The following is a 26,975-nucleotide window of genomic DNA, read 5'->3' on the forward strand; positions in this document are numbered from 1 at the left end:
TAGGTGTGTTTGGATAATTAATGGGCTTTTGATGCAGGCTGCTTGCCCTCCAGTTACTTTTGACTCTGAAAAGAGCACTAGAACTTTTAATTTCCAATCGAATTGGCTCCTTTAAAATCTCCAATGAGATGGCTATCTATGATCGAGGGGTGCTTCATATGATACTGCTTATAAACATTTTGAAAAGCTGCATGCATATAGTATTTCCATTGAATTGAAGCTCACCCTAAGCGTTCCCCTAATAGTTTCCATTCAGTGAAATGTTCCTTGAAAGCTTCACCTTGATACACTTTGCTTGCGTTGTAGAAATACTAGTAGTATACACAAAAAGTTTCAACTTAATATCATAAACCGTTCCTGAATCATTGCTGATACACCTTTTTGACAGCCTGAGTAGGCATAGTGTGACGCGATTTAGTTCAATACAACTTCAATATTCCCCAAATTTTTCGCCTTAATACCCGTTGCTTTAGAACCAATAGTAAAACCAGCAATAATAGCGGTAGTAGGGGCAGAAGTAGAATTAAAAGTCGTAACCTTAGATATAGTAGCAGTAGTAGTAGCATAAATAATAATAGTAGCAGTTGTATGAGTAGAAACAGTAGCATCGGGATGCAAAGATTGTCTTTCCTTTGGTTCAACATCCCCAACAAGCCCTGCAAGTTTCAGCTTCACACAAGAAACGGCTACTACTACTAACAACTCACCGCAGTACCAAGCCACCTGAGACCAACACAGATGCGCACACTCCTCTTCCATCCAAATCCATGCGAAGTCTCTCCCTTAAACCCTCCCAAGAAGTTCCTATTTCTTCTAAATCTTTCTTTATGACATCCTCTCACCCCAACTGGAGACGACCTGCTTTCTGTTAAGACCTAGACGGTTGGCCGAAATAAACAAGCATCGGCTATATGTCATCCTTCATCCGCAGATAGTGCCCAGGCCATCTCAACCTTTCTTTCATTATAGCCCTAAAAAGCGGCTTTTAACCATACTTTCCATACAGCCTACTCTTTGAAATACGGTCAGTCGGCCGGGTACCCGGAACAGTGCGCAAGCAAAATCTCTGCGAAATATCTAAGAATCTTCATCCACTTTTCGGAGCGCACATGCTTCAGAGCCATATTTAACCCCTGTCAATACTATTTATTTATTTTTTAACCGAACACTTATCATTCACACAACATGATAAGACCAAGAAGAGGGAAAAAAAACGAAAAAAAAAACAAAGATGAAAAGCAAAATAAGAAGAAAACGATTATAGCATTAACTCTTGTCATAACGCCGATATTTACAGATAAAAATAAACCACGAATTAGCAACAAATTTAAAAATTGCTTCATGATATAAGGTCATGACACAAACATACAAAAAATACAAAGTTTTGAACAAGACGTAGCATAAATGATAGAGAAAAAAGGAAAACAAACAGCAACGACATAAGTAAAAACATCACAAAATACGAAATAAGCAATTAAAAATAAAAAAGGCACAGACTACTGAAATAATACATAATACCACTCCTGAGCAGTCATATTCTCTTTTTCTCTTTGGTGTTTAGCTATTACTCTAGCAACTGCAATATTCGGGTCAGCAATTTTAAACTGACGGACAATTTTTGTGTTGCTTTCCCAGGGTGGAAGGCGGAGTAAATATTTTGCAAAATAGAAGAAGAGTGAAAGTATTTTGGTTCGATCAGTATTAGTTAACAGTTTCTAAAAGAGAAAAATATACAGAATGTGAGGGAGAGCTATTGCATTGAAGACTAGCTAGCAAATGCCGGTTGAATCTGAACTTGCAGGCAATTATTGACGCATAAGAGGTGGAAATGCGGCGGGTTAGATGTTCAATGAGGAGGTACAGGGTGTGGTGTATAGATGGATCTATCGGTAGACAAGATACACGAGGTGATCGACACGTTGAATCAAAGAATTCCCAAGTTTGACTGAATTTAGTAGATCGTTCTTCCAGTTAAAAAGGACTATTTCTGACTTGGCAGAATTGAAATGTAGACCAAGCTTAAGATATTCTGCTTGGAAGATAGAAAAAACATCACTGAAAATTAGTGACAGATTTCTTGACGATAAAATTAATGAGGAGGGACATAGATCCTGAGAATCAAGGACGTAATTATTAAAGTAGCACGTATAGCCTGGAACTGTACAACTTACACAAAAAGGACCATTCTTACACGGGGATTCAGCATTTGACTTATGATCACTAGCTCCGCACTTCGAGCACAGGGTAGTGTTTGTGCAGTTTGCTGCAAGGTGGCTAGTCATATGGCAGTAGATGCATCAACGAGGCAAAACCACAAACTCCTGGGTGGGAAGCCACTCATAACCAATTTTCACCGACTCTTGAAGGAACTGATCAAAGTCTTTTCGTGATTTGAAATACACTTTGAATGTGCGTGACGCAGCACACTTAGCTGTTCTGATGTATTTCGGGATTAAGTCTTTCAGTCACGAGTAGGCCAGTTAATCTGGTACTTGTTTAACAACAGCAACAAAAGTAGGCTCTTTAAGCGTAACATTTAACGTGGACTCAGAACCCTTTGCCTTTTCAACAATTAGACTAGCGGCTTTCTTAGCCGAGACGACAAGTTTCCATTCATTTTTGCCACGGCGTAGCTCAGATACATCGCTGCCAGGACTAGGACAAAGACTGTCTATAAATTTTTGGCGCTCAGTTGGACCTTTAATGTCTTTTAGAGGGTTTTTTAGTATTACAGCATACGAGAGCTTGGGTAAGTCATAACTTTGAGGCAAGACCAGTGCCTGATCTGAGAGGCAACCTGAAGTGTGACATGTAGTGTAGCTACTGTGAAAGTAGAGTTTAATAGTGAAGAATGATACATGTACTACTATAGCTACCAAAAATCTAATCTTGGCTTGCAAACTTACCTTCCTATTTTTCCAAACTTTTTAACTGTGAGAAAACACCCCAAGCCTTGGCTTGGGGTGTGACATCTGGGGTGTTGGCTACTTTGACATCTTCATTGCTCCCACCGTCTTTACTAATAATAGTAAAGTAATCGAAACTGTCCACCTGATCAATCTTTTCGTTACCCAACGTCAAACCTTAAACTCTACTTAATCCTAGCCTTATTGACTAAGAGCTCTTAACATTTTAACCTATTCTAGCACCCTGAACTCGCAAAACCTCCAAAAGTTCATTTATTTTGATCATATTTCCATCTAGGAGGCTTACACAAGAAGAAGTTCCCAAGAGATTTCTGATACGCCCTTTGGTAAGCAGGTATACCGACGGCGTGGTTGTGATTCAGTTCACCTTCTCCCTCAACATTTCTTGAAAATTTCACCTTCATACCCTTAGCCATAGGTGTAATAGTAGTCACAGTAGTAGTATTACAATTAGGAGCGTTAATAGTAATACCACTAGTACAAATAGCAGCAATATTATTAATATGTACTGTGCACTAATTGTTTCTACAGTTATATTCTCTCCTTGCTGGTCCCTCAGGGTGGATTTAGACTTCTGCTGTCCCATTAGATTCAGTAGAGCTGCGTGGAACCTCCTTGGGTCACTGGCTGACAACTTAGCCACTTAGCTGGCTTTAGTAATCGGACTACTATATTTCTCTTCCGTTATATTCTTCAGAGTGTGGTTTTGTCTGATAAAACTTGTCTCACTCTGCCATTGCTGCATTAATTGTCAGATTAAGCGATGGTTAATTCTGTGTCCTAATTGTAACTCACTTTTCAGGTAAGAATCGTTCGTACTCTCAAATAGTTTGTTGACAGAGGAGTTTGGTCATGCTGTTCACGTCTTTGTTTTTGAAAAAGTGGAACCAGCATACTGAGTTGAGCCATTCTCTTCAGCCAATGATCCCTTCTTGTGTAAATGAAAGATAGGTGAACTGGGTTGGTTTACTAGGTTTCATTGTTGACTTTGGTCGTAATATAACTGTAGCATGCTCACTGGTTGGACGTGGTGCTTGAGCTTCAAGATAAAAAAAAAGGTCTTGTGAAATGAAAATTTGATTAATTTGTGAAGTAAGTGTTTAATTATATTCCATTTTTCCTATACTACCGATAAAATGTAATAATTTAATATTCAGTGGATAGTCGACATCAATATCTAAATAATTTATATCGTCTTTATTTTTTCTTTCAATAACCTTTAAAATAATACCTTCATCTCATTTTTTAATTTATTTTCATGTCGACTGCTTAGAATCAAAACACTTAGGTGCAAATAGATCCACCATTTTACCTTTAAAACAAACAATGATAATCGTTTTTATTTCCAAATTTAGTTGTAACAGTTTCCATTCATGGAATTACGTGTTCCATTTCAATGTCTAAATCTTCTTTCCTAATAGTTTGATTATGTTTATTTTCCGTTTTCATTTTGCTTAAAAGTTTCTCCATTTATTATTTGGCACTTTTATCAAATAAATGTCAAAATCAAAAATAATTAACATATTAAAACATAATTTGTTGTCAATGACCTCCACAATTGCTTTTCATTCAACACAGTAAATATTATATGGATCAGAAGGTACTTCATCTAATAAAAGTTTCAATTCTATATCAGCAGTTGATCCACTTCGATAAATATTCGATTCATGCTTTAAAACATGAAAACAAAATAAAGGATATGCTGTTTTAATATCATTGTAACTTACAATTGTTCCACTATCAACATTTTTTTTTTATATCCTAAATGTAAAAATTGTTGATAAGCGTTGGAATAATCTTCATTAGCATTACTGGAATCACAATTCAAATTTTCTTGTAGATATTTATATCCGATAACTCAATTCTATTTGAGTAATTTCAATTCAATTCTCCGCTTAACTTCAATTCTATCAGTGTTCAAATGGTCAAATACAACATTGTTTTGCATTTAAATGTTATCTTTTTCGGATAATTCTCTATCCGTTTTATTATCACTTTTATACGTATTACACACTTCCCATCTTAATCCAAATGAGCTGCCCTTCCAAATCCAGCTTTTAATTGCTCCACCTTCTTCATTAATCCAGCTTCTAATTGAGCCGCTATGGGTAATCTGGGATCTAATACTAGTAACATCCATGATAAATGCATTAGATCTAGATTAAAATGTTGAGCTCCAGATTTTATAATCATATTAGAAAAATCGTTTCTTTTTAAGATAATTCGAATGTAATGCCTCTAAAAACATGATTAATATCATGAAAAAATCCAAATAATCGTAATAATGGTAAATAAATACTAGCCATATGACTTTCTTTTGTTTTATTCAATCTTTTAAACAAATTAAATAAAAAAAACGAGTTTTTTTAACTGAAAGTAAGGAGCGACATTAAAACTTAAAACGCACAGAAATTACTTCGTATATGAAAGAGGCTGCTTCCTCATCAACGCCCCGCTCTTTACGCTAAAGTTTGACTCTTTCTCTCAATTCTTCTTTTTAAAACAGTAAAAAACTTTAGCGTAAAGAGCGGGGCGTTGATGAGGAAGCAGCCCAAAGACATACTTATAAGGTTTTTCGACTACGCTGAATAAAATGGCTATCTCAGAATTTTGATCCGTTGACTTTGGGAAAATAATTAGCGTGGGAGGGGGCCTAGGTGCCCTCCAATTTTTTTGGTCACTTAAAAAGGGCACTAGAACTTTTCATTTCCGTTAGAATGAGCCCTCTTGCAACATTCTAGGACAACTGAGTCGATACGATCACCCCTGGGAAAAAAAACAACAAAAAAAACAAAAAAACAAATAAACACGCATCCGTGATCTGCCTTCTGGCAAAAAATGCAAAATTCCACATTTTTGTAGATAGGAGCTCGAAACTTCTACAATAGGGTTCTCTGATACGCTGAATCTGATGGTGTGATTTTCGTTAAGATTCTATGACTTTTAGGGGGTGTTTCCCCCTATTTTCTAAAATAACGCAAATTTTCTCAGGCTCGTAACTTTTGATGGGTAAGACTAAACTTGATGAAACTTATATATTTAAAACCAGCATTAAAATGCGATTCTTTTGATATAGCTATTGGTATCAAAATTCCATTTTTTAGAGTTTTGGTTACTATTGAGCCGGGTCGCTCCTTACTACAGTTCGTTACCACGAACTGTTTGAAACTACTATTAAAAGCGTTGGTTCCACCACCTGCTGCAACAGGTATAAAAGTGTTTTCAAACTCTATTTCTGCTTTATAGGATTCAATGGACTGGGTTTTATCTTTATAGAAAAATCCTTTTTTACTACTGCATATCAACGAAATATGTCTGCCACTTGTCATCGATACTATGAATGTAAACGCGTCTTCTTTTAAAGGATACGTTGGACGGTGTAATAGATATAAATCATCAATCCCTGAAATGTTCGTATAATAAGTTTTAAAATTTTAATTCGTTTCCTTTTTTCAAATATGGCTTTTCCTGCAACCACAAAATACGCAAATACCTTTAATCAGCGGCACTCCTTTTCTTTTTAAACTTCCCGAGTTTAAGAATCGGTTGAAGTAACCTATTTACATCGCATACAATAAATTTTAGATTATTACAGATTTAAACTATTAAACATATTAATAAACACTAACAGACTTCTAAGTTCTCTAGAGAGTCTACTAACGACTATTTTTTAAGATTTGGAATTTTGCTTAATAAAATCAGCTCCTAAAAAATGGCTGACATTGCAGAAGTGATTATAAGTTGTTTACTACAAAAATCCAAATTCGTCTAAGATAAAAATCAATAGCCACAAATATGAATTGTAATCATTTGCCAAAATCATAATTTAAAGATTATTGCTAAAATAAAAATAATAAAGTTCAATACCATCAATGATCATCTTAATAATAAAGTATTAATGTGCGATCACTATATTCAATGGCCAAGAAATGAAAAAAGTGAAAAGGACAAAAAGCAGTATCGCTTCAAAATTGAACCTGATTTAAAAGTAAAATTAGAAAATGAAATCAAAGAAAAGATTAAAATTATTTCAGATGTAAAACTTTAAATTTAATAGTGTACAAAATGAAGATATTCCTAAACTTAAAAAATGTTATAATCAAAACAGATTTCAATTACTGGAAATTATAATAAAGTGAAGAATAAAGTAAAAAGTTATTTCAAAAATCAAATAGAAATCAATAAAAAGGATAGTGACAAAATCGACAATTCCTTTGAGATGTAACTGGTAGAGACATTGCTAAATAAGATAGGAATATTGACATTTCGAATTTATTTATAAATAAGGGAAAACAAGAAAAGTTCCAGATATCCCAAAATATATGTTTAAAGAAGATGAATACGACAATAATTCATATATTCAATGGATTCGAGAAAATTCCCTTACAATTAATATTTCAATGAATGCAAATAAAGCTGATGTTGGGCCCCTTTTTGACTATGTTGTTAAAGATTTTAAAAATAGAATGAATATTAAGAACAGTTACAGAGTTCGATTTACAACACGTGTAATATATTATTCTCAGTTGGATAATGAAGAGCGCGAACCTATTCATTGTCATAATATGAAATCATAAATATGAAAAATATAAATTGAACAAAGCAACCTAAATAGTAATCACAGGAATATACACACGTTTGTCATAGAGAATAAACCCAGATCAGGTTTATAATTAGAAAGAGTTTATGGAATTGATTATCAAATGACAAGATTACCAAATTATGTGAGAAGTACTTACAGAGTACTACTTGAATTTGAAAAAAAAAATCTTGCATTAATATAAGAATAATGATTGTAAATGCTCTCGTTGGTCAATTCTCGCTTATATTTGCCATGCGAATGATTGAAATGTTGACAGACTATAAAAATATAAACCCCAATGAAAATGATTTATAGGGATTACTAAGTTTCCTACGGATATTCAAGATATTTATAAATTTGAAAACAAGTATAATATTAAAATTTGTTTATTTGAAATAAGTAAAAATAAAGTGGTTAGAGTTCATATAAATAAAACTAAGTTCGATGAAAAACTGCTACACATGAGATTAATTTAAACTGTTTTGAGAATCAATAGTTTAATTCAAATTATTTGAACTCGAAAATTTATCTTTGCACCTTCTGTGAAAGACATTTCACAGAAGAGCAAAAGTTCGAAGAACATTCTAAAAAAGATAACTGTGAAGACCGTGACATAATAATGCCAAAAACAGGATCTAAAATTGAATTTGAAAGTGTGGCAAAAAAAATGAAAGTACCTTGACGTATTATAGCTGATTTTTAATCATATAATTAACAATTTAATCAATAGAAAGGTAAAAGGACAATTAAAGCGGCAGAACGAAAGCCTTTGCTTTTGGATTCCAAGTATGTTGTATGTTGTATTCCTAAACATATCCCTTTCCTAAACATATGCCTTTCCTTTCCTATTCCTAAAGATATCCTTATTGCCATGCAGTCTCTCAAAATATGATTCTCATTTATTACTTAGAGAGTTAGTAGCTGATAACGGTATTTTCGATTTAGCGGAGAGTTTTATATAGTTTTAAGAAACAATAACTGGTAATGAAACCAAATACGAAATGCGTTTCATAGATTCACTCTGTTTTATGGCTTCATCTTTAAATAGTCTTTCTGAAAATTTAGCTAAATTTGAATGTAAAGAAAATTTCAATTGTTTAAGAAATAATTTTAGATATACTTGTGATGTATTTCAAAATACTAGAGAATTCAAAAAATAATAAAGAAAGGGATTTATCCCAATGAATATATTACTAACTATAAAAAAAATAAAACAAATTACCATCAATAGACAAGTTTTATTCTAGATAAACACGGAAAAATATTTTTGAAGAAGAATATATAAGAGCAAAAATCTATTTGGAAATTATTTAAATATAAAACATTATTAGGTTAAACTACATTATAAAAAGTTATCTTTTAATTCTATCAGCTGTCGTTGAAAATTTTCGAAATGTACGTTTAAATATTTATACACTAGACCCAATCCACTTCTTCCCATGACCAAGACTAACATGGAAAGCTTTTCTCTAACACTCTAAGGCTGAAATTCCATTATTTTCTGAGGAAGATATGCATACCTTTATTGAAAAAAAAGAAGAGGAGGTGTAACTCAGTGTATGAGAAGATATAATAAAGCAAATAATAAATATATGAAAAACTTCTATCAAACACAACCTTTAAATTATTTAATGTATTTAGAAGCTGATAGTTTATATGGTTGGGCAACACCACAAAACTTACCTGAAAAAGACTTAACCTTTTTTAATATATCCGACCATTTAAAAGAAAACGAACCCCCCAGACTATTACCAACAATTAAAGATTACGTACAATCATAAATGAATAAAGATAATGTAGGAGCCATTTACAAAGTTGATTTAGAATATCCAAGGGAGTTACACAATTTACATAAACATTTGCCACTAGCCCCTGAACATTTTATATACAAATTATGTACAATTTTACATAATAAAAAAAATAATATTGTACATTATACGAATTTATCATTTTATTTAAACATGGCTTAGTATTGAAGCAAATACATAGAAAACTAGCATTTACTGAGTCACCCAATTTAAAAGAATATATCAATCATAATACTAAATTAAGACAAAATGGAACGAACGATTTCAAGAAATATTTTGTTAAACTCATGAATAGTGCTTGTCTTGGGAAAACCATGGAAATTGTTAGAAAAAGAGCAAGTATTGGAACAGTCACTAGTGAGGAAAAAAGAGAAAAATAATTTAAAAACATAAATTTAGGTCGGAAATAATCTCTAGCGCGAATTCCTCGGTGGCCAGAATGGCTAAGTCAAAAATAAATCTACATGAACCTATTCATAATCGACTCACTGCATTAGAGCTATCTAAGCTGCTGATGTAAGAATTTTGTTATGAATACATGAAACTAAAATATAGCAAAAACATTGACTTATGTTACATTGACATGGATTAAGACATTAAAGCTGACTTCCAAGAAAAATTCAATTTGGATGATAAAAAAAATAACCTTCATAACGTCCCTGCAGTCAATAAAAAAGCGATAGGTATGAACTATCTGGAACAATAATGTCTGAGTTTGTGGGTTTAAGATAAAAAGTATATACTTATTTAAAAAAGGGTGACGATGAAACCAAAGCAAAGAAAAAATTGAAAGGTATGAAAAAGAATATTGTTAAAAAAAAATAACATCATAGATTTATAAAGATTACTCAAAAAAGTGAAAAGCTTATCAGAAACTGAGTAAACTTTGAAAGCAAACAAACATAGAATGTTCTTGGAAAAACAAAAGCCCTAGACCCTAATCAGACTAAAAGAAAGGCTTTGAAAAATAAAGTGAACACGATACGCTGGGGATTTAATCCCTTGAAGCTATAAGCTAGTTAAATTATAAGCTAATTAGATAATTAAGGTATTATAGTTGGGCTAATTCAGTATTAAAGTTAACCCTCATAAAAAATGTTAAGCTATAAGATTCAAAGCTATAAGCTTCATTGTTGAATCTTATTACCAAAAATTTTTACCAAGTAAATGGATGGAAAATTACCTATTAAACTATATGAATGTAGAAACAATTATTCTTCAGCTTGATGTTTGATTACTTGTACTTTCAAAAAACTTATCTGTATGCTAAAAATCTTGAAGAAGATATACATAAAGATTTAATGATTAATACGAATGTCCTGGACGAAATAGCTGAAATGGATCGTTTGGTTCCGAGTAATGATAAAAGCGATATTATTGATGTAGATTACCTAGATCCCAAGTGTCAAAATTTAGTTACCTTTGACGATTTTGTAACATAAAAGGATCAGGATAAAACTGAAGATTTATTCATGAGAGGTGGAAAACGAAATAAATCAATAATCTATATTTCTCAGAGCTATTTTGATATACCTAAAACTATATGATTAAACTGTAACTGTAGAGCATTGGATCCAAGTGTCAAAATTTAGTTACCTTTGACGATTTTGTAACATAGAAGGATCAGGATAAAACTGAAGATTTATTCATGAGAGGTGGAAAACGAAATAAATCAATAATCTATATTTCTCAGAGCTATTTTGATATACCTAAAACTATATGATTAAACTGTAACTGTAGAGCATTTTTCAAGTGTCGTAATCCAAAAGAAATTATTAAAATCAGATGAAACCATGCATCTAACTTGAAACAAGAAAAATTTATCGTCTGCTTTAATGAAACAACAAAGAATCGGTGATTTTTACTAATTGATTTGAAAACAAATGACGAATCTACCAAGTACAGATAGAACTTGGATATTCGCTTACTAAAATTAGCGTACACTAAATGAACAAGTTTGAAAGCTTAGGAAGTAAATATAGTAAGTATACCATTAATGAAAGCAGATTACTCGATGATGATGGCAATCTTTATGAGACAAAATGAGAGAAAGATGGTATGATTTACAAGTGTGAAAATTATTTTAAACAATTTCAAAGGTGAAGTTGTTAACAGACAAATTCTTACAAATCAGGATTTAAGCGAGGATATTAATGGATTAACTAAAATTCATCTATCATCACATTGAATCATCAATCATCAATCATATTGATTAGAGTTGATGACAAAAGACCATTAGTAAAAAATACCTAAAAAGTAACAAAAGAAGATATTAATTCACACAACGGAAGAATTAGAAATATTGTAAACCCAAAGAAGGTTCAAACATAGTTAATTTTTCAACTTAATTAGTATACTCGAAGTGCTTTATGCAGTTATCTGAATGTTTAAACAATTTTGAAAATGTTATAATAAATATACTTAAAAAAGATCCCGACGATGCATTTTAAAAGAGAATGAAAAGATGGTTGAAGTAAAAATCAACCCTTTTAATTTTTTTAAAAAGTATTGCAAAAATATTTACCTTGGAATTTTATCTATAAAAATAATTCTCTAATAAATCGAAGAGTATACAATTTCTTCATCAAAATTTCAAAAACAAAAAAAGAAAACGTGTTTCGGTCCAAAACAAAAATGTAAAGTGCGAGTAAATTTGAAATCAATTCAATTCATTTATCCCCTCTTCAAAAAGTAAAAATAAATAGACGTTTTAAGAAAAATAGAAAGAGCCAAATGCGAATTTAAACATTATTGTTGGTAAAGAACCTGTTAAATTATTCCTTAAAAGAAAACAAAGTGAGCAAGGAAAACTAAAGAATAAAGTTGTCTATATAATTATATTGTATCGTAAATTAATTTAAAATGGTGGTTTACTTCTATTTTTAATACCATTAGCAGCTGCTGTAACAAGTGGTGCAGCTGCATTAGGTACATCTGCTGGAAAGAAAATTGTTGATAAATTACTGATTCTTCAAAGAGTTAAGATGAAGATTTAACATTACCCGGGACTTTACCGAAAGGTCGAAGTTGAAAATTATCAGGTACACGCAAAATTGTTGGATCTGGATCAGAAGTGGTTGATGAAGCTCCGAAAAACGTGGAACTTCTTTAGGTCTTGGGAAAGCTATGATAGAAATTCTTGATAATATTAAAGATTAGTAGAAAGAAAGGCTGAGCATAAAACTGCTTATTCATTCTATTTAGAATTGTTTGCTATGTAAAAATAAGGTGAATTGATTAATGAAGGAATAATTAAACGAGAAAATGAATCACGCAAAATATTACAGTTTTTTCCTCGTAAAAAATATACGAAACAAGCTAAATTAATTGTTATAAATATTGCGTAAAGTTTTTAAAGTTTAACACATAAATAAAACCCTCTTACTTTCCACCCGTTAATATTGCTTGGTTCTTTAATCACTCTATCTGTGCTCATTTTCTATTCGCTTCTGCCTATCATTAAAATAATCATATTGTTTCTTTTCAAAGTTCAAACAAAGATGGCATTTATAGCTTATTTCTGTGCACACACAAAAAATGACACAGCAATTTCTTGCAAGTTTCTCGAAGATTCAGTCTTTATTCCATTCGGAAAAACTATGTACAGCAAAAGAATGGTTAAATATTTATGTTATTTCCTCATTATTTCGTTATTAATTTATGAAATAGTTTTATTGATAAAAACCAAAAAGGCCGAAATCCCAAAATAAAAAAAATAATAAAATAGACGAATTATTATGTATGGTAAACAAAATTCTTTTGTTAAGTGATCCAAATATTCATTCGAACAATACTTTAAAATGTTGGATTCCAATAATACTTTGAAATTATTGGATTCAATATTTCTTTACGTTTTTCAAAAGATAAACTAGTAGAAATAAAATTCAAAACTTTTTTAAAAACTCTACCCCAGGCTGTTATCCATTTTTTTGGGTTGGTGATCTCACGTCAGCCCGGTTTCTGAGATAAACCTCGCAGGTTTTTTTACTTAGAGGGAAGCTGAATGCTTCTTACTCCTTGGTCTGGGCCAGTGGCCCAAACGTATTGACATCATCAACAGCTACAAGAGGTAATAGTGAGAGTCGAACTTTGGATCGCAACCAATGATCAGTCAATAGCTTTACCAGCTCAGCCATGCTGACCTGTAAGGAGATTTTATACGATCTTTTTGTGTTTCATATGACAAGGTCCTGACGCGTGTTTGGATTTCTTTCTTGAATTCTTTAATAATTCTTGGGAAAAAAGCAACGATGATTAAAAGAAAAACTTTTTCTGATTCAGAAAATTTGTTTAATGAAATTAACAGCTAATAAATGGAGGAACTTTTAAGCAAAATGAAAATTTAAAATAAATATAGTCGAATTGTTAGGAAAGAAGACTAGCCATCTGAGTGGAATATATGATTAAAGGAATGTAATGCGTTACAACTAAATATGGGAAGAAAATCATTATCATTATTGATTTTAGACGTGAAATGGTTCATCTGTTTACACCAAAGCGTTTTGATTCTAAAGCAGACGACTTTGAAAAGAAATTTAAAAATTACATAAAGGTATGATTTTAAAGGCTATTGAAAGAAAAAATAAAGATAAAATAAATTATTTAGATATTGAACTATCCACTAAATATTAAATTATTACATTATATCGGTAGTATAGGAAAAATGGAATATAATTAAACACATATATCACAAATTAATCAAATTGTTATTTCACAAGACCTGTTTTGTTCTTAAAGCTCAGGATGTTAAATTGTAAAAATGCCGGAAATCTTTATTTAGAAAGGTATGAACTCAATCAAAATAGCCTAAACTGATGCGGTGATCTAGGTGGACTTAGAACCCGTATTCACACTGAGAAAAATTTGATTTCCAAAGACCTGTTTTCATGTTGAATGTTTCGATGAAAAATGTTCAAAATGCGCGAAATTTGATGTTAAACGGATGTAAAATGGACTGAAAATGATGTAAATTGATGGGGTGATCTAGGTGACACAGACACCCCATTTTCTGTACTATTAGTACCCACAAAGAAAGATTCCAGGATATGGATATTTCGTTCTGATGAAGTCACAACTTTGTTGGAGGTATTCCACTAGTTGTCGTTGATATGGTCCTCTTGGTGGGAAATATATAATGGCGTTTATCACTGACGAAAACTATATGAGATTGTCGTTGATATGGAGATTGGGGTGGGGGGAGACTGGATGCTCTCCAATTAGTTTTAACTCTTAAAAATGCGACTAGAGCTTGCGATTTCCACTCCAATGAGCCCCATCGGAAGTTATTTGACCAACTGTTACATAATAACATTACATATTCCTGGGGCATTACTTACAACCCTTACACCTGGGGGTTTTGTCAGCCCTAGAGGTGTTGTTATACAATCTCTGAACTGTCATGAACAAAATGGCTATCTCAGGACTTCTGATCAGATAGATTTGGGGAGAAGAGCCAGAAAAAGGGGGGCTATTTGCCCTCCTAACACTTTTGACACTTAAAAGATGAAGAGCTTGTGATTTCCAGTCCAAAGAGCCCCATCGGAAGTTTATGCGACCAACTGTTACATAATAATATTACATACTCCTGGGGCAATACTTACAACCCTTAGACCTGGGGTTCTGTCAGCCCTAGAGGTGTTGTTATACAATCTCTGACCTGTCATGAACAAAATAGCTAACTCAGGACTTTGATCAAATACATTTGGGGAGAAGAGGCAGAAAAAGGGGGGCTAGTTGCCCTCCTAACACTTTTGACACTTAGAAGATGACTAAAGATTTCAATTTTCAATCAAATGCGTCTCCCTGATAGTTTATGCGACCTTCTTTTCCATAAAAACCTTATATGCCCCTACGGCCCAACTTATAACCCTTACCCCCAGGCTTAGAAGGGGAGGGGGGTTCAGCCCTGAAGGCCTTGTTATATGATCTTTGAACAATTTTGAACAAAGTAGTTGTACCAAAATTTCTATCAGATGCATTTACAAAAACGAGGACGTGGAGAGGAGGGGGGTGGCTAGTCGCCCGATCCCTCTTAATGCTTAAATGGGGTACTATAACTTCGACCTCCCACCAAACGAGTACCCTCCGAAGTTTATATGACCATCCTTTCCTTAAAAGCCTTAGACAATAATAATGGGCAACTAGTATAATTTATAGTTCTTGTTCTGAGGGCCCTGAGGGGTTGATTTACCAAAAAACATAAATACTGGACCTTTCAACAGTGTTGAACAAAATAGGTATCTAAAAATGTTGATAGGATGTGTCCTGAGAAATGAAGGCTGTAGCAAGGGCAGTTGGTTGTCCTCCAATCACTTTTGACGCATAAAAAGGCGTTAGAAATTTCAATTGCCAACTGAATGAACTTCTTTCAAAGTTTCTACAATAACTCCTTCTATACAAAGCGTCTTGGTCAGAAAAAAACCCTACTGATGTGCCCTTTTGATCCTCTGTCTATAACTTCTTTATGTTAATACTCATAGCATTACAAGTAGTTGCAATTGTAGTGTAAGTTGAAGTAGTTTATGTAGTATACACTTACTGCCTTTTGGTCATTTGATCTTCCCCTTATAGCATTCTCTGAATGTTCTAACTTAATACCCCAATCCATTCTTAAGACTCATCCTTTTGACAACCTGTACATATATGGTGTGTTATGATTTGTTCAAAGTCTCCCCCCCCCCCAAACAATCTATCAAATTTTCACCTTCACACACGTAGCCTTAATAGTAGTAGTATCACAGTGGTAGTGATAGTAGTAGGTTCAGTAGTAGCAAAAATAGTGTTGTATTAGTAATAATTTCAACAGTAGTAGCAGGTACATGTTGCCTTCTAGTCAGTTGAACACCCCCCTCATGATGCCCCAGAAGTATCATCTTGATACAGCAACCCATCAAAAAAAAAATATTGCTTTGACGCCTGAATCAGCAATCTGTATGCACACAGTGTGTTTTGGTTTAGTTCAACTTTCCTCTTAACGTTTCCAAATATTATAAATGTTGATGATATGTCTAGGCAAAAGAAAATAAAAAATGCTACAAAAATATGCAAGACCTCTCCTCCCAAGTCTAAAATAAACACTAATGAAGAATTTACACCCAAAATTGTTTTTTCCTGCAGTTTTAAACAATGGACTTTGAAAATCTTGGATACTTGGAGACTTAAACAGATCTTGTATGCTTTAGAAAAAAGTATATGTGCCTTAACAGGGATTATTATTAAACATTGTAATTTTTAGACAGACAAACTTGCAATAATCAGCTGCATATTTACTGAATTTAATGAATTATTAATGAATTTAATTATTATTTAATGAATCATTCATTATTTAACCTTTTCTATTGAGTGTGATCATTTACAATTCTTTCTGTATTAAGAAAAAATAAAATCTAAATTTTTATTCAGCATAAATAAAAAAACATAAAATAATTTATATAACCAAAAGAATTAGGCAGCTGCTCCCACCAATTAAATATCAAAATCCCATCACAAAAACAAAAATTCCATGAAAGAAAGAATCACATCAAGTTTCATATAGACTGAAACAAAGTGTGTCAAAATTTATGTTTATGGTTCATTTTTATAAAAAAAAGACATCAAAGCATAAAATAACCAAATGAGGATTTTGCACTTTTTCTTTTTCAAGTCATACCTTCCTCCTTCAATGTAAAAGAACTGACTAAAATCTGGGACATGCTACAAGAATTGCCCTTAGGAGCATCCAAATCATTGGATGAATAAGCAAAATTTCCATCTTCCAAGGGTTCATCAGTTTCAGTTTTCAAAGAATCCATGATTTCTGAAATAAAGAGTTATTGAATGATGTGTAAAAAAAAAGACATAAGGTAGAATTTACTAGCAATAAGCAGAGGCAGTAACTGACTAAAATAGACACTAACATGAATGCCAAACTATAGCATCTGGAGAGTCCCACTACATCTTAGATTAAAGATCAGGTTTGGGCTACTATATGATAGGCTACTGATAAAAAGTTTTAACAAGATATGGAACAAGAAAAAAAAATAACAGAAAATTTTGTTTTGAGCAATGAATATTGAAAGTTAATTCAAGTGGCATGTAAAACCTTGACTATTACTTCTACAGGTCAAACCATTTTTTATTTCTTTATTAATTAGGCTAGGGACCATGAAACTATCATGTATTTCCCTTTATCTGATAAACTGGTAATTACTTCAAGTAAATCTAACCAATTGTCATGTTGTAGGGGGGTGACTAGAAACCACTATATATTCTGTCCTTATAACTGACAGGCAGTGTTTTGAATAGCTATGAGTGGTCCCAGACATTGTAAGTGATTGGAAGTAAGGTAATGTAGGTAGTGTAACAAGTCAGAAACTTTTTAAAAGTCCTTGCACCCCCAAAGTTAATATATGCCCAAGGTACTTAAGCTATTCCCGTTATATTTGCTCTGTTATACTTATATAACAGAACAAGTATAAGATCAACAAATATCTTTTACTGTGTTTGTAAATAGTTTACATTTGACATTAATTTAAGTAATGGAACTTACTAGTGCTGCTGACAAAAATTTATGATATTTTCTTGTTTCTTTAGAAGCAAAAACATGGACTATTTTAAAACATCAATCAATGATTGACTTTATGATAATTGGATTTTCCAACCAAAATTTAAAACAATTTTCTTCAATTAAGTAAGTACAGTTGCTTAAGCACCATTTTTTATTTTTGAACCTTTCAAGAAATGTTTGGGTTTTGTTTTACATATTTGGCACTAACTGAGTCTTGACACTATATATTCGTTTTACCACTTGAGGTTGAATAAAAAAAAAAAATTCATATTTTTGTACTGAAGGTTAGGACTCACCAAAATAAAGAAAAACAAATGAGTTACTGAAAATATTTAGCCATATATAGTTTAAAATGCAAAAAGTGGTTTCAAGTCACCCCACTCTATCATAATCAATCCCTTTTTAATTCTGTTTCTAAAAACAAGAATCAAACAAAAGTAAAACAGTTCAAAAAAGGGATGAAACCATTTAATTGACAATGAACAGATATAAAATTATTTAGCTAAATATTTCGAACACATATACAGTGTTCATCATCAGCAGTAAAACTAAAAGAAATGAATAAAAATAAACAAAATTTATACCTAATAAACTAATTACATATAGTTTATTGCTCTTTTTTTTCAAAACAACAGCAGAAGCAAATCTGTTTGACCTTTTTGGTTCCGGTTCATTAGATTTATCTGACATATTACGTGGACAGAGGTCATAGCTCTTAGGTGAGGTGATATTTACTTTATTTGACCTCAGTAAATTATCATAAATTGAGTTCAATCCAAATTCACCTGTATCTCTGTTTATGGAATTATTCTTGAATAAAATTTTTTTAATTTTGATTGTTTCCCTGAAAATTTGCTTTAAACCTTGGTCCCTAGAATCAAAGAAACATTTTCAAACAAAATAAAATGGTTTGGATAATTATAGATATGTTCCAAAAGGGTTGACGTGAAATCTTCAGGCTTGGGATTTTGCTTTAAAGACAATGAAATAGAATTATGATGTTGTAGCAATCTCATTTTTAAATTCTAGTTAGTGAGCCCCACATAAGAGCTTCAACAAGTACATGGGATTTTATAAGCCCCAGTTTGTTGCTCTACAGAAGTTTGATCCTTTCTAGAATTTAAAAGACAAGCCAAAGTATTACTACCTCTTAAAGCTACATTTAAGCCCTTATTTTGTAAAATTCTTTTAAGTTTTTCACTCAACCCTGGAACATATGGTAGAGAACAAAAAATATCTTTTTTTCTGTTGTTTCCAAAATATTGTCAGAAAATTCTAGAAATGTTTTTTTTCTTTTCAAAAAAGTCTGGTCAGTTAACCAACCTGGATAATGGTTACTTATCAAAATCTTTTTTAACAACAATAAAAAGGTATCAAAGGTATCATGTTGTATGTTAACTCAGTTCCTACCCTATGTCAGTTATCCGATCTTGTAAATATTGATAGTATATTATAAAAAAAATGTTACACAACAAACAATGTCTAGTAAGTTTTGTGTGGTTGACCATACTTAATGGCAAGACACTAGCAATAAATACAGAGATATGCTTTTTTGAGATACTACGTTGGTTTTTCTAACAATTCAAACATATTCTATTTGTTAACCAGATTTCTTGCCTTCCAAACCAGATGAAAACAATACATCAACAGAATTTAATACAATTATTTGACACAAATGTTATTTGAAATGTGCAAAAACAATTAATGGAACCATGATGACTTGATTAAAAGAAACATGCTGAATATTATAAAGTAAGAATTTCACTGATTTACTGTTTACTTTTCATATATTCCAGGCCAATAGCTATATATAGAACCACCAGAGATGCAGTGTGCAGTGTCAGAAGAGCAACCATATTATTCAGAAAGAGCATAAAATAAGGAATATAATAGTAGGAAAAAAACTGAAAGTATTTACTTATATTATTTCTAAAGAAGATCCAATTTACTTTATTCCCCCCCCCCTCCTTTGATGTGTAAATAATAGCAAAATTGTATATTTTATATCTATTTTTCACTTCTTGATTACAAAACCCTTTTGTTCAAATAGATTTCAAAGCAAAGAAGCAATATGGACAAAATCTAGAAAAAAATATAAATGGGAAACATAGCATTTAGTCCATTTATTTGCACATTAAGGGGAGAGGGTGAAAAGTAAAGTGAATAAATGATAAGTGTTTTAAACGTTTTTAAGTTTCTTCTGATTTTTATAGTGTTTTCAAACAGTTTGTGGTAACGAACTGTAGTAAGGAGCGACCGGGCTCAATAGTAACCAAAACTCTAAAAAATTGAATTTTGATATCAATAGCTACATCGAAAGAATCGCATTTTAATGCTGATTTTAATTATATAAGTTTCATCAAGTTTAGTCTTACCCATCAAAAGTTAAGAGCCTGAGAAAATTTGCCTTATTTAGGAAAATAGGGGGAAACACCCCCTAAAAGTTGTAGGATCTTAGCAAAAATGACACCATCAGATTCAGCGTATCAGAGAACCCTACTGTAGAAGTTTCAAGCTCCTATCTACAAAAATGTGGAATTTTGTATTTTTTGCCAGAAGACTAATCACGGGTGCGTGTTTATTTGTTGGTTTGTTTTTTTTTTGGTTTTTTTCCAGGGGTCATCGTATCGACAAAGTAGTCCTAGAATGTCGCAAAAGGGGTCATTCTAACGGAAATGAAAAGTTCTAGTGCCCTTTTAAGTGACCAAAAAAATTGGAGGGCATCTAGGCCCCCTCCCATGCTCATTTTTTTCCCAAAGTCAACAGATCAAAATTTTGAGATAGCCATTTTGTTCAGCATAGTCGAAAACCATAATAACTATGTCTTTGGGGATGACTTACTCCCCCACAATCCCTGGGAGAGGGGCTGCAAGTTACAAACTTTGACCAGTGTTTACATATAGTAATGGTTATTGGGAAGTGTACAGACGCTTTCAGGGGGATTTTATTTTGTTTGGGGGTGGGGCTGAGGAGAGGGGGCTATGTTGGAGGATCTTTCCTTGGAGGAATCTGTCATGGGGGAAGAAAAATTCAATGAAAAGGGCGCAGGATTCTCTAGCATTACTATAAGAAAACAATGAAAAATAAACATGAAAACGTTTTTTCAAATGAAAGGAAGAAGTAGCATTGAAACTTAAAACGAACAGAGATTATTACGCATATGATGGGTTCTAAAAATACTTTATCATAAAGAGCGAGGTATTTAGAAGGAGATAAATACCTTGCTCTTTATGCTAAAGTATTTTTAGTAATTTCAACTATTTATTCTACGGCCTTTCTGATTCAGGGGTCACTCTTAAAGAAATGGGACAAAACTTACGATTTAGTGTAAAGAAGGAGGTATTAACGAGGGTACAAACCCCCTCATATACATAATAAAAACTAAAAAATATAAAAGTTTGTTATGTAAGTTAATTCTAAAGTTACGTATATTTTTTGCTAAAAAAAAAAATTGTTAAAATTAAAATTAATAGTTGCCTTTTTATGTAACCGAAAAATTGCAAGGCAAATAGGCCTCCTTCCCCATCCCATATTTCTCAAAATTGTATGATCAAAACTAAGAGAAAGCCATTTAGCCAAAAAAGGAATTAATATGCAAATTTCATTTGAATAGTTAACGTGTGGAGAGTCAAAATCAAACATGCATTAATTCAAAAACGTTCAGAAATTACATAAAAAAACTAGTTGTTTTAACTGAAAGTAAGGAGCGACATTAAAACTTAAAACGAACAGAAATTACTCCGTATATGAAATGGATTGTCCCCTCCGCAATCCCTCGCTCTTTACGCTAAAGTTTGACTCTTTGCCACAATTCTGCTTTTTAAAACAATTAAAAGCTTTAGCGTAAAGAGCGAGGGATCTCGGAGGGGACAATCCATTTCATGTACGGAGTAATTTCTGTTCGTTTTAAGTTTTAATGTCGCTCCTTACTTTCAGTTAAAAAACTAGTTTTTTTTATGTAATCTCCTCAAAAGCCTAAGCTGTGCAATTATGCCAAAAATGATTCAACAATTTCTCAAAATAATGTTGAATTAATTGTATACACGCAGGGCTGTATCCAGGATTTTGTTTTGAGGGAGGGTATTTTTTAAGGGGAGGATGCAGTTTACAAAACCCCTTCAAAGTTTCTAGAGCCGTATAAAAATTTCTTTACATGCATTTTTTTTATTGTTTTACAAGTCAGACAAAAATATTAGGAAGGGTTTAAACCTCCTATTCCCCCTGGATACAGGCTAGCAAACAAACATTTCAGTTTATAAGCTATATTTCAAAATTAGGGAGGGGGAGTTCTTTTCTGACAAAAATGAATCTTGCATTAAGATACAGGATGAAATTATGAAATTCTGATTCTAAAAGTTATCACCACATTATGTTAATTAGACAATTTAGTGTTTATTTATATGGAAGAAATATTTTAATACGATTATCAGGATTTGTATATCTACTAGGAGTATATTGGACTCTTTTAGGGGTCCACATTTGGAACTGTCACAGCAGTAACCATTGTATTTGGGAAAAGATTTGAACAGCAAATAAATTGGTACCGTAGCCAACTCTTTTGTAAATATAGTAAATACTTTTAAGTCATAGTAATATAAATAAGTTATTAGCAGTTTATTTGTACTCATTATAAAAATCCTTATTAAATTTGTAATTTACAACATAATCTAGCTAGAATGAAAATGAACATATCATGTGAAGGCTTTTTTCATACAATTTCATAATTCAATATTTGCTGTTGGGATGAATTATGCTGTGAGCCCTTAAAGGGCTCAAAACAACCCATAGTAACTTAAGTTTGGTAAAATTATAGTTTAGCTGGTTTTTGTCATCTTGAATAGGGGTTAGGTTAGAAAAATGGAAGCGTCAGGGATGGGTTTCAGCTACACACAAGTATGACCTGGGAAGGTATTTTTAAGTACCTAACTCCACTCCCTCTCCTTCTAAAGGACACAGACCTTAGATGACCTTTAAAAGTCTTTGTGTTATCAAAATGAAACCTTGCAAAATAGATCTTCTGCTTAAATAAAGTACAAGAAAACAGTTTTCAGCTTCACAGCTTTGCTCAATACTAATTTATGAAGTTTCAAATATCTGCAAATACATTTCCTAAATTTAGGAACAAAACATTCATATGGTCCAATATTTGGTACTTCACTGTTCTATTTAAGTACTTCATTGTTCATATTATTGACCTACAAATAAATTGAACATACCACTAAATGCTTTTTTATACTGTTTCTGAATATACTAATTCTTTTTTATTTCAAATTCAATTTTTTAAAATCCTTGAAAGAAACATTTAGATATAAAAATGAGTTAAAGCATTTGTTTCAAACTTACTATTTCATTATAAGTCCATTTTGTAAAAGTTGTATAATTCACAATCATTAATTTGTTAACATTAAGTTCATTAAAAAAAAATCCAAATAAATCTGCGAGATTTTCTTCTTGTTCTATTAAGCTGTCCAAAAACTGCTGTTTCACCTATATGTAAAAAAATATCAAAGCCAACAGAATAAACATGGCAAAGAGAAAAAATGGAGAAATTGTTTTCAATATTTTACCTAACTTTATTGTAAAAGAACAATGCTTGTGGATTATATAACTTTAAAAAATAGATTTATAATCAAACAGTAAGTTTGAAATCCATGGTTTAAGGCTTTTTATACTCAAAAACTAGAAATTTTCTGGTCATTTTCAAGGGTTCAAAAAGGTCTTAAATTTGAATTTGAAGAGAAGCAATTATTGCATTTTAATACAACATAAAAAAGGCATCAATTGGTATATTTGTTCTATTCATAAGTCAATAATATGAACAGTAAAATATTGGGTAAACATTTTCAGAACAAAAACTAGAGAAAAAGAAACTGATAACAGACAATTATGGTCAAATTTTGTTTTGTCAAATTTTCAATTGGTAGCCTATGAGCCTTTCAAGTAGGAAAATTTCTAAGACTTAAAAATCAGAAGAGGGTTAACAGAGAAGCTTGGAAGTACCTTTCAAGAGCATGTTTTTGGCCTTGGATTGATTACTGAAAGTGTAAACTTGTAGCTAGGAGGATGAAAGTGAAAATTTCATTTGATCCCTTTTTATATGTTCTTTCATAATTGAGTAATTGCTTCTTGGGCTAATTGCACTTAGAGGCCTTACAGGGACCCCAAAGGTACTTCATTTTGTAACCACACAAAGAAGTTATCAACATTAGTAAAGCAATTGAAAAGTGGTTAAAAAACATATGATTAGTTTATAAATAAGTTGTTGGAATAAATATTCCAAAAATATTTGTTTATAAAATTCAAATATGATTTATCATGCAACTGAAATATACACTGTTTTCCTACCATTTCAATTTAACTGTTTGTTTTTCAATTGATGTAAAAAAAAGCACTGAATCTTGAAGATCCAAAACTTTGCTGTCAACAATTCAGGATATAGACTATTCTAATGCAGGGTATATATTTCCACATTTGGAGGAGGGGTTGATAGGTAAAGTTCATGGTAAATTTGCAATGGGCCATATAATTTAGTGGTATATATTTGCTTGTTCATAGTATTGACTTACCAATAAAGTGAACATCACTCAATGCCTTTTTTAATGCTCTTTATGAATATAATAATTGCTTATATTGTAAATTTAGATTTAAGCACTTTTAGACCTAACCCAGCCTAAACTAACCTTTTTATAAATAATTTTGGCACTGAGAAATTTAAGTATTGTTTTGTCAAAAATGACCAAGAAAACAGCACTGAGAAAATTTAGTATTATTTTGTTGGAAAACAACCAATAACTCACACTTTAATTGAAAATTTGTCATTTTCAAGAGCTGAAAAAGTTCTTAAATTTGAATGTGCAATAGAAGTGATTATTATATTTATAAAGAGCATAAAAAAAGGCATCATGTGGTATGTTCACTTTATTGGTTAGTCAATGCTATGAACAGTCATATATTTACAAATTTAGCTCAGATGAAAGTGAAAACATCATTTGATACTTTTTTTATATTCTTTTATAATTCATATAAATACCTTTCAGGTCTCAAAACATAGTTTGCCCTAGAAGAAATTACTAAATTATGACAGAGCATAAAAAAAGGCATCAAATCACATTTTCACTTACATCCTAACTAAATTATATAGTCAACTGCAGATCTACCACTTAAAGTTTCCTTTTCTTAACCTAGCCCATTTCCAAGATAGCAAAAAGTAACAAATTAGGATTTAATCAAAAGCTTAGAAACTTGTATGTAAGAAAATTACCTACTGAGAAAAAAATGAAATCTGTGACTTATTCAGGAATAGTAGTTCAATTGTTGTTGTGCTTAGTCTTGATAGTAGAATTGTATTCTATAAAAAAAAATATGGTAAAATTCTAGTTTATTGACTTTTGGTTATTTTGGAAAGGGGTTAGGTTAGGAAAACGAAACTTTCAGGGATAAGTCTACAGGCTAAAGTATATCCCAGGAAGGTATTTTGAAGTACCCAGCTCCACTCCTCTCTCTAGAGGGCCCTGAAATTTGCCTACATGACAGGTCTATACCAATTGAAATTTTGACAAAACAACATTTTACCTTAATTTTCAGTTACCAGTTGCTTTTTCTCTGCCTTTAGTTCTGAAAATGCAATTCCTGTTATTTGAGTAGAATTTTGAGCCACATCAATGTTTTTTTTCAAAATTTAGGAAATGTATTTGCATATCTTTAAAACCTTATGAAATGGAATTGAGCAAAGTTATGAAGCTGAAAACAATTATGTTGTACTTCAAATAAGCAGAAGATCTATTTTGTATGGTTTTGCTTTTATAACACACATATTTTTAAAGGTCATCAAAGGTCAGGGCCCTCTAGAGAGAGGAGTAGAGGTAGTTGCTTCAAAATACCTTCCCAGGACATACTTTAGTCTCTAGATTCATCCCTGAAAGTTTCATTTTCCAGACCTAAACCCTTTCTGAGATAGCAAGAAGTCAATTAACTAGAATTTTACCAAACTTTGGTTTTCTATGAAGGATACAAGTTTGAGGGTTAGTCCAAAATTTGCAAGTTTAACTAAAAGAATCTTGTGGTCAACATTGTCATATACTCCTTCAAAGTCTAGGAATGCAGCAGTTAGGACATTATTTTTTATAGGGATTCATTTATTGCATTTGTTAACAATATGAAAGCATCTGTTGATGAGTGGTGTTTCCTGAAGCCAGTTTGAAAGTATTCCTTTGAATGTTGTTGTTCTCTGGCCAAAATGCATATGGCTGTAAGTTTTAAACTAACCACTGACAAAAACTAGTTCAGATCTTTTATTTTACCTTAGACCTTTCAGTAGGCTATTCAAACAATGACAAACCCATGTGGCTGCATAAATTTGAACCCTGGATAAATATATACCAAACTGTTTTTTATTTATTGTTTGCATTATTTCCATTCTTATAGTACCCTAAGTGTTAATTTAAAGGACCTACCACAGTGTTGTAATTTTAATATTCAAAAACGGAATTTAATAATTCCGTTTTCATCTTCTTCTTCTTATTGAGCAGACGGCCTTTTCAGGATTTAGAATGAAAATCTTATTATAAAGGTACGTCTTCTTAGCTCTCATCTTCGTGGGTTAATCAGAAAATATACCAAGCGAATTTTTCTCTCTAATAACTTTAATCACATCTTACTTAATCATGACTTCTAAACAAGAACTTTGCTTGTCGATTCCTTTACTTGTAGCAGATTGCCTCAAGCTGTTTAATGTAACAACTGAATTCCTTAAATCATCTTCATCGTGCTTCTCAATTACACTAAATGACCTGGCTGAAAGAAGCACTAGAAGGGGTTTGATTAGGTCAACATCATTTGTTGCCTTTAAAGGCACACTTCTTGTTGTTGTTTGAATAAGGCTGCGTTGCAACGCTCTTGGGCGGAAGTTCAATTTGCGAAATGTTGACATCCGGTCAAAATTTCGCAGTCTTCTGACGACCGAAAATAGCTTTGTTGTACATCATGAGCGTGTCCGAAAGCTCAAGTATGCAGAATTAATTTCGCATCCGTCTGGAATTCTTCGAAGAATTCTCAGTCCGGACTAGAATTTCATCTGTAATTATCGCAGGGTTATGACGTCAAAAAACCCTACG

General features: G+C 32.1%; 1 protein-coding gene across 4 annotated transcripts in view; it reads right to left on the minus strand.

Moving 5' to 3' along the window:
* Positions 1 to 26,544, minus strand: part of LOC136024896 (uncharacterized) — a 69,632-nt gene extending 43,088 nt beyond the window's left edge. For 2 of the 4 annotated variants that reach the window (XM_065700438.1, XM_065700435.1), the window contains exons 1-2: positions 26,316 to 26,442; positions 16,966 to 17,112 (exon numbers count right to left, since the gene is read on the minus strand). In XM_065700438.1, coding sequence (XP_065556510.1) covers positions 16,966 to 17,107 — 142 coding nt within the window. In that variant the 5' untranslated portion in view covers positions 17,108 to 17,112; positions 26,316 to 26,442. Of the gene's footprint in view, positions 1 to 16,965; positions 17,113 to 26,162; positions 26,188 to 26,315; positions 26,443 to 26,519 lie in introns of those variants that run through there. The other 2 variants (XM_065700437.1, XM_065700436.1) reach the window with 2 other exon arrangements.
* Positions 26,545 to 26,975: the final 431 nt, after the last annotated feature.

This window comes from Artemia franciscana, chromosome 3, assembly GCF_032884065.1.
Source record: "Artemia franciscana chromosome 3, ASM3288406v1, whole genome shotgun sequence".
Classification (NCBI taxonomy): Eukaryota; Metazoa; Arthropoda; class Branchiopoda; order Anostraca; family Artemiidae; genus Artemia; species Artemia franciscana.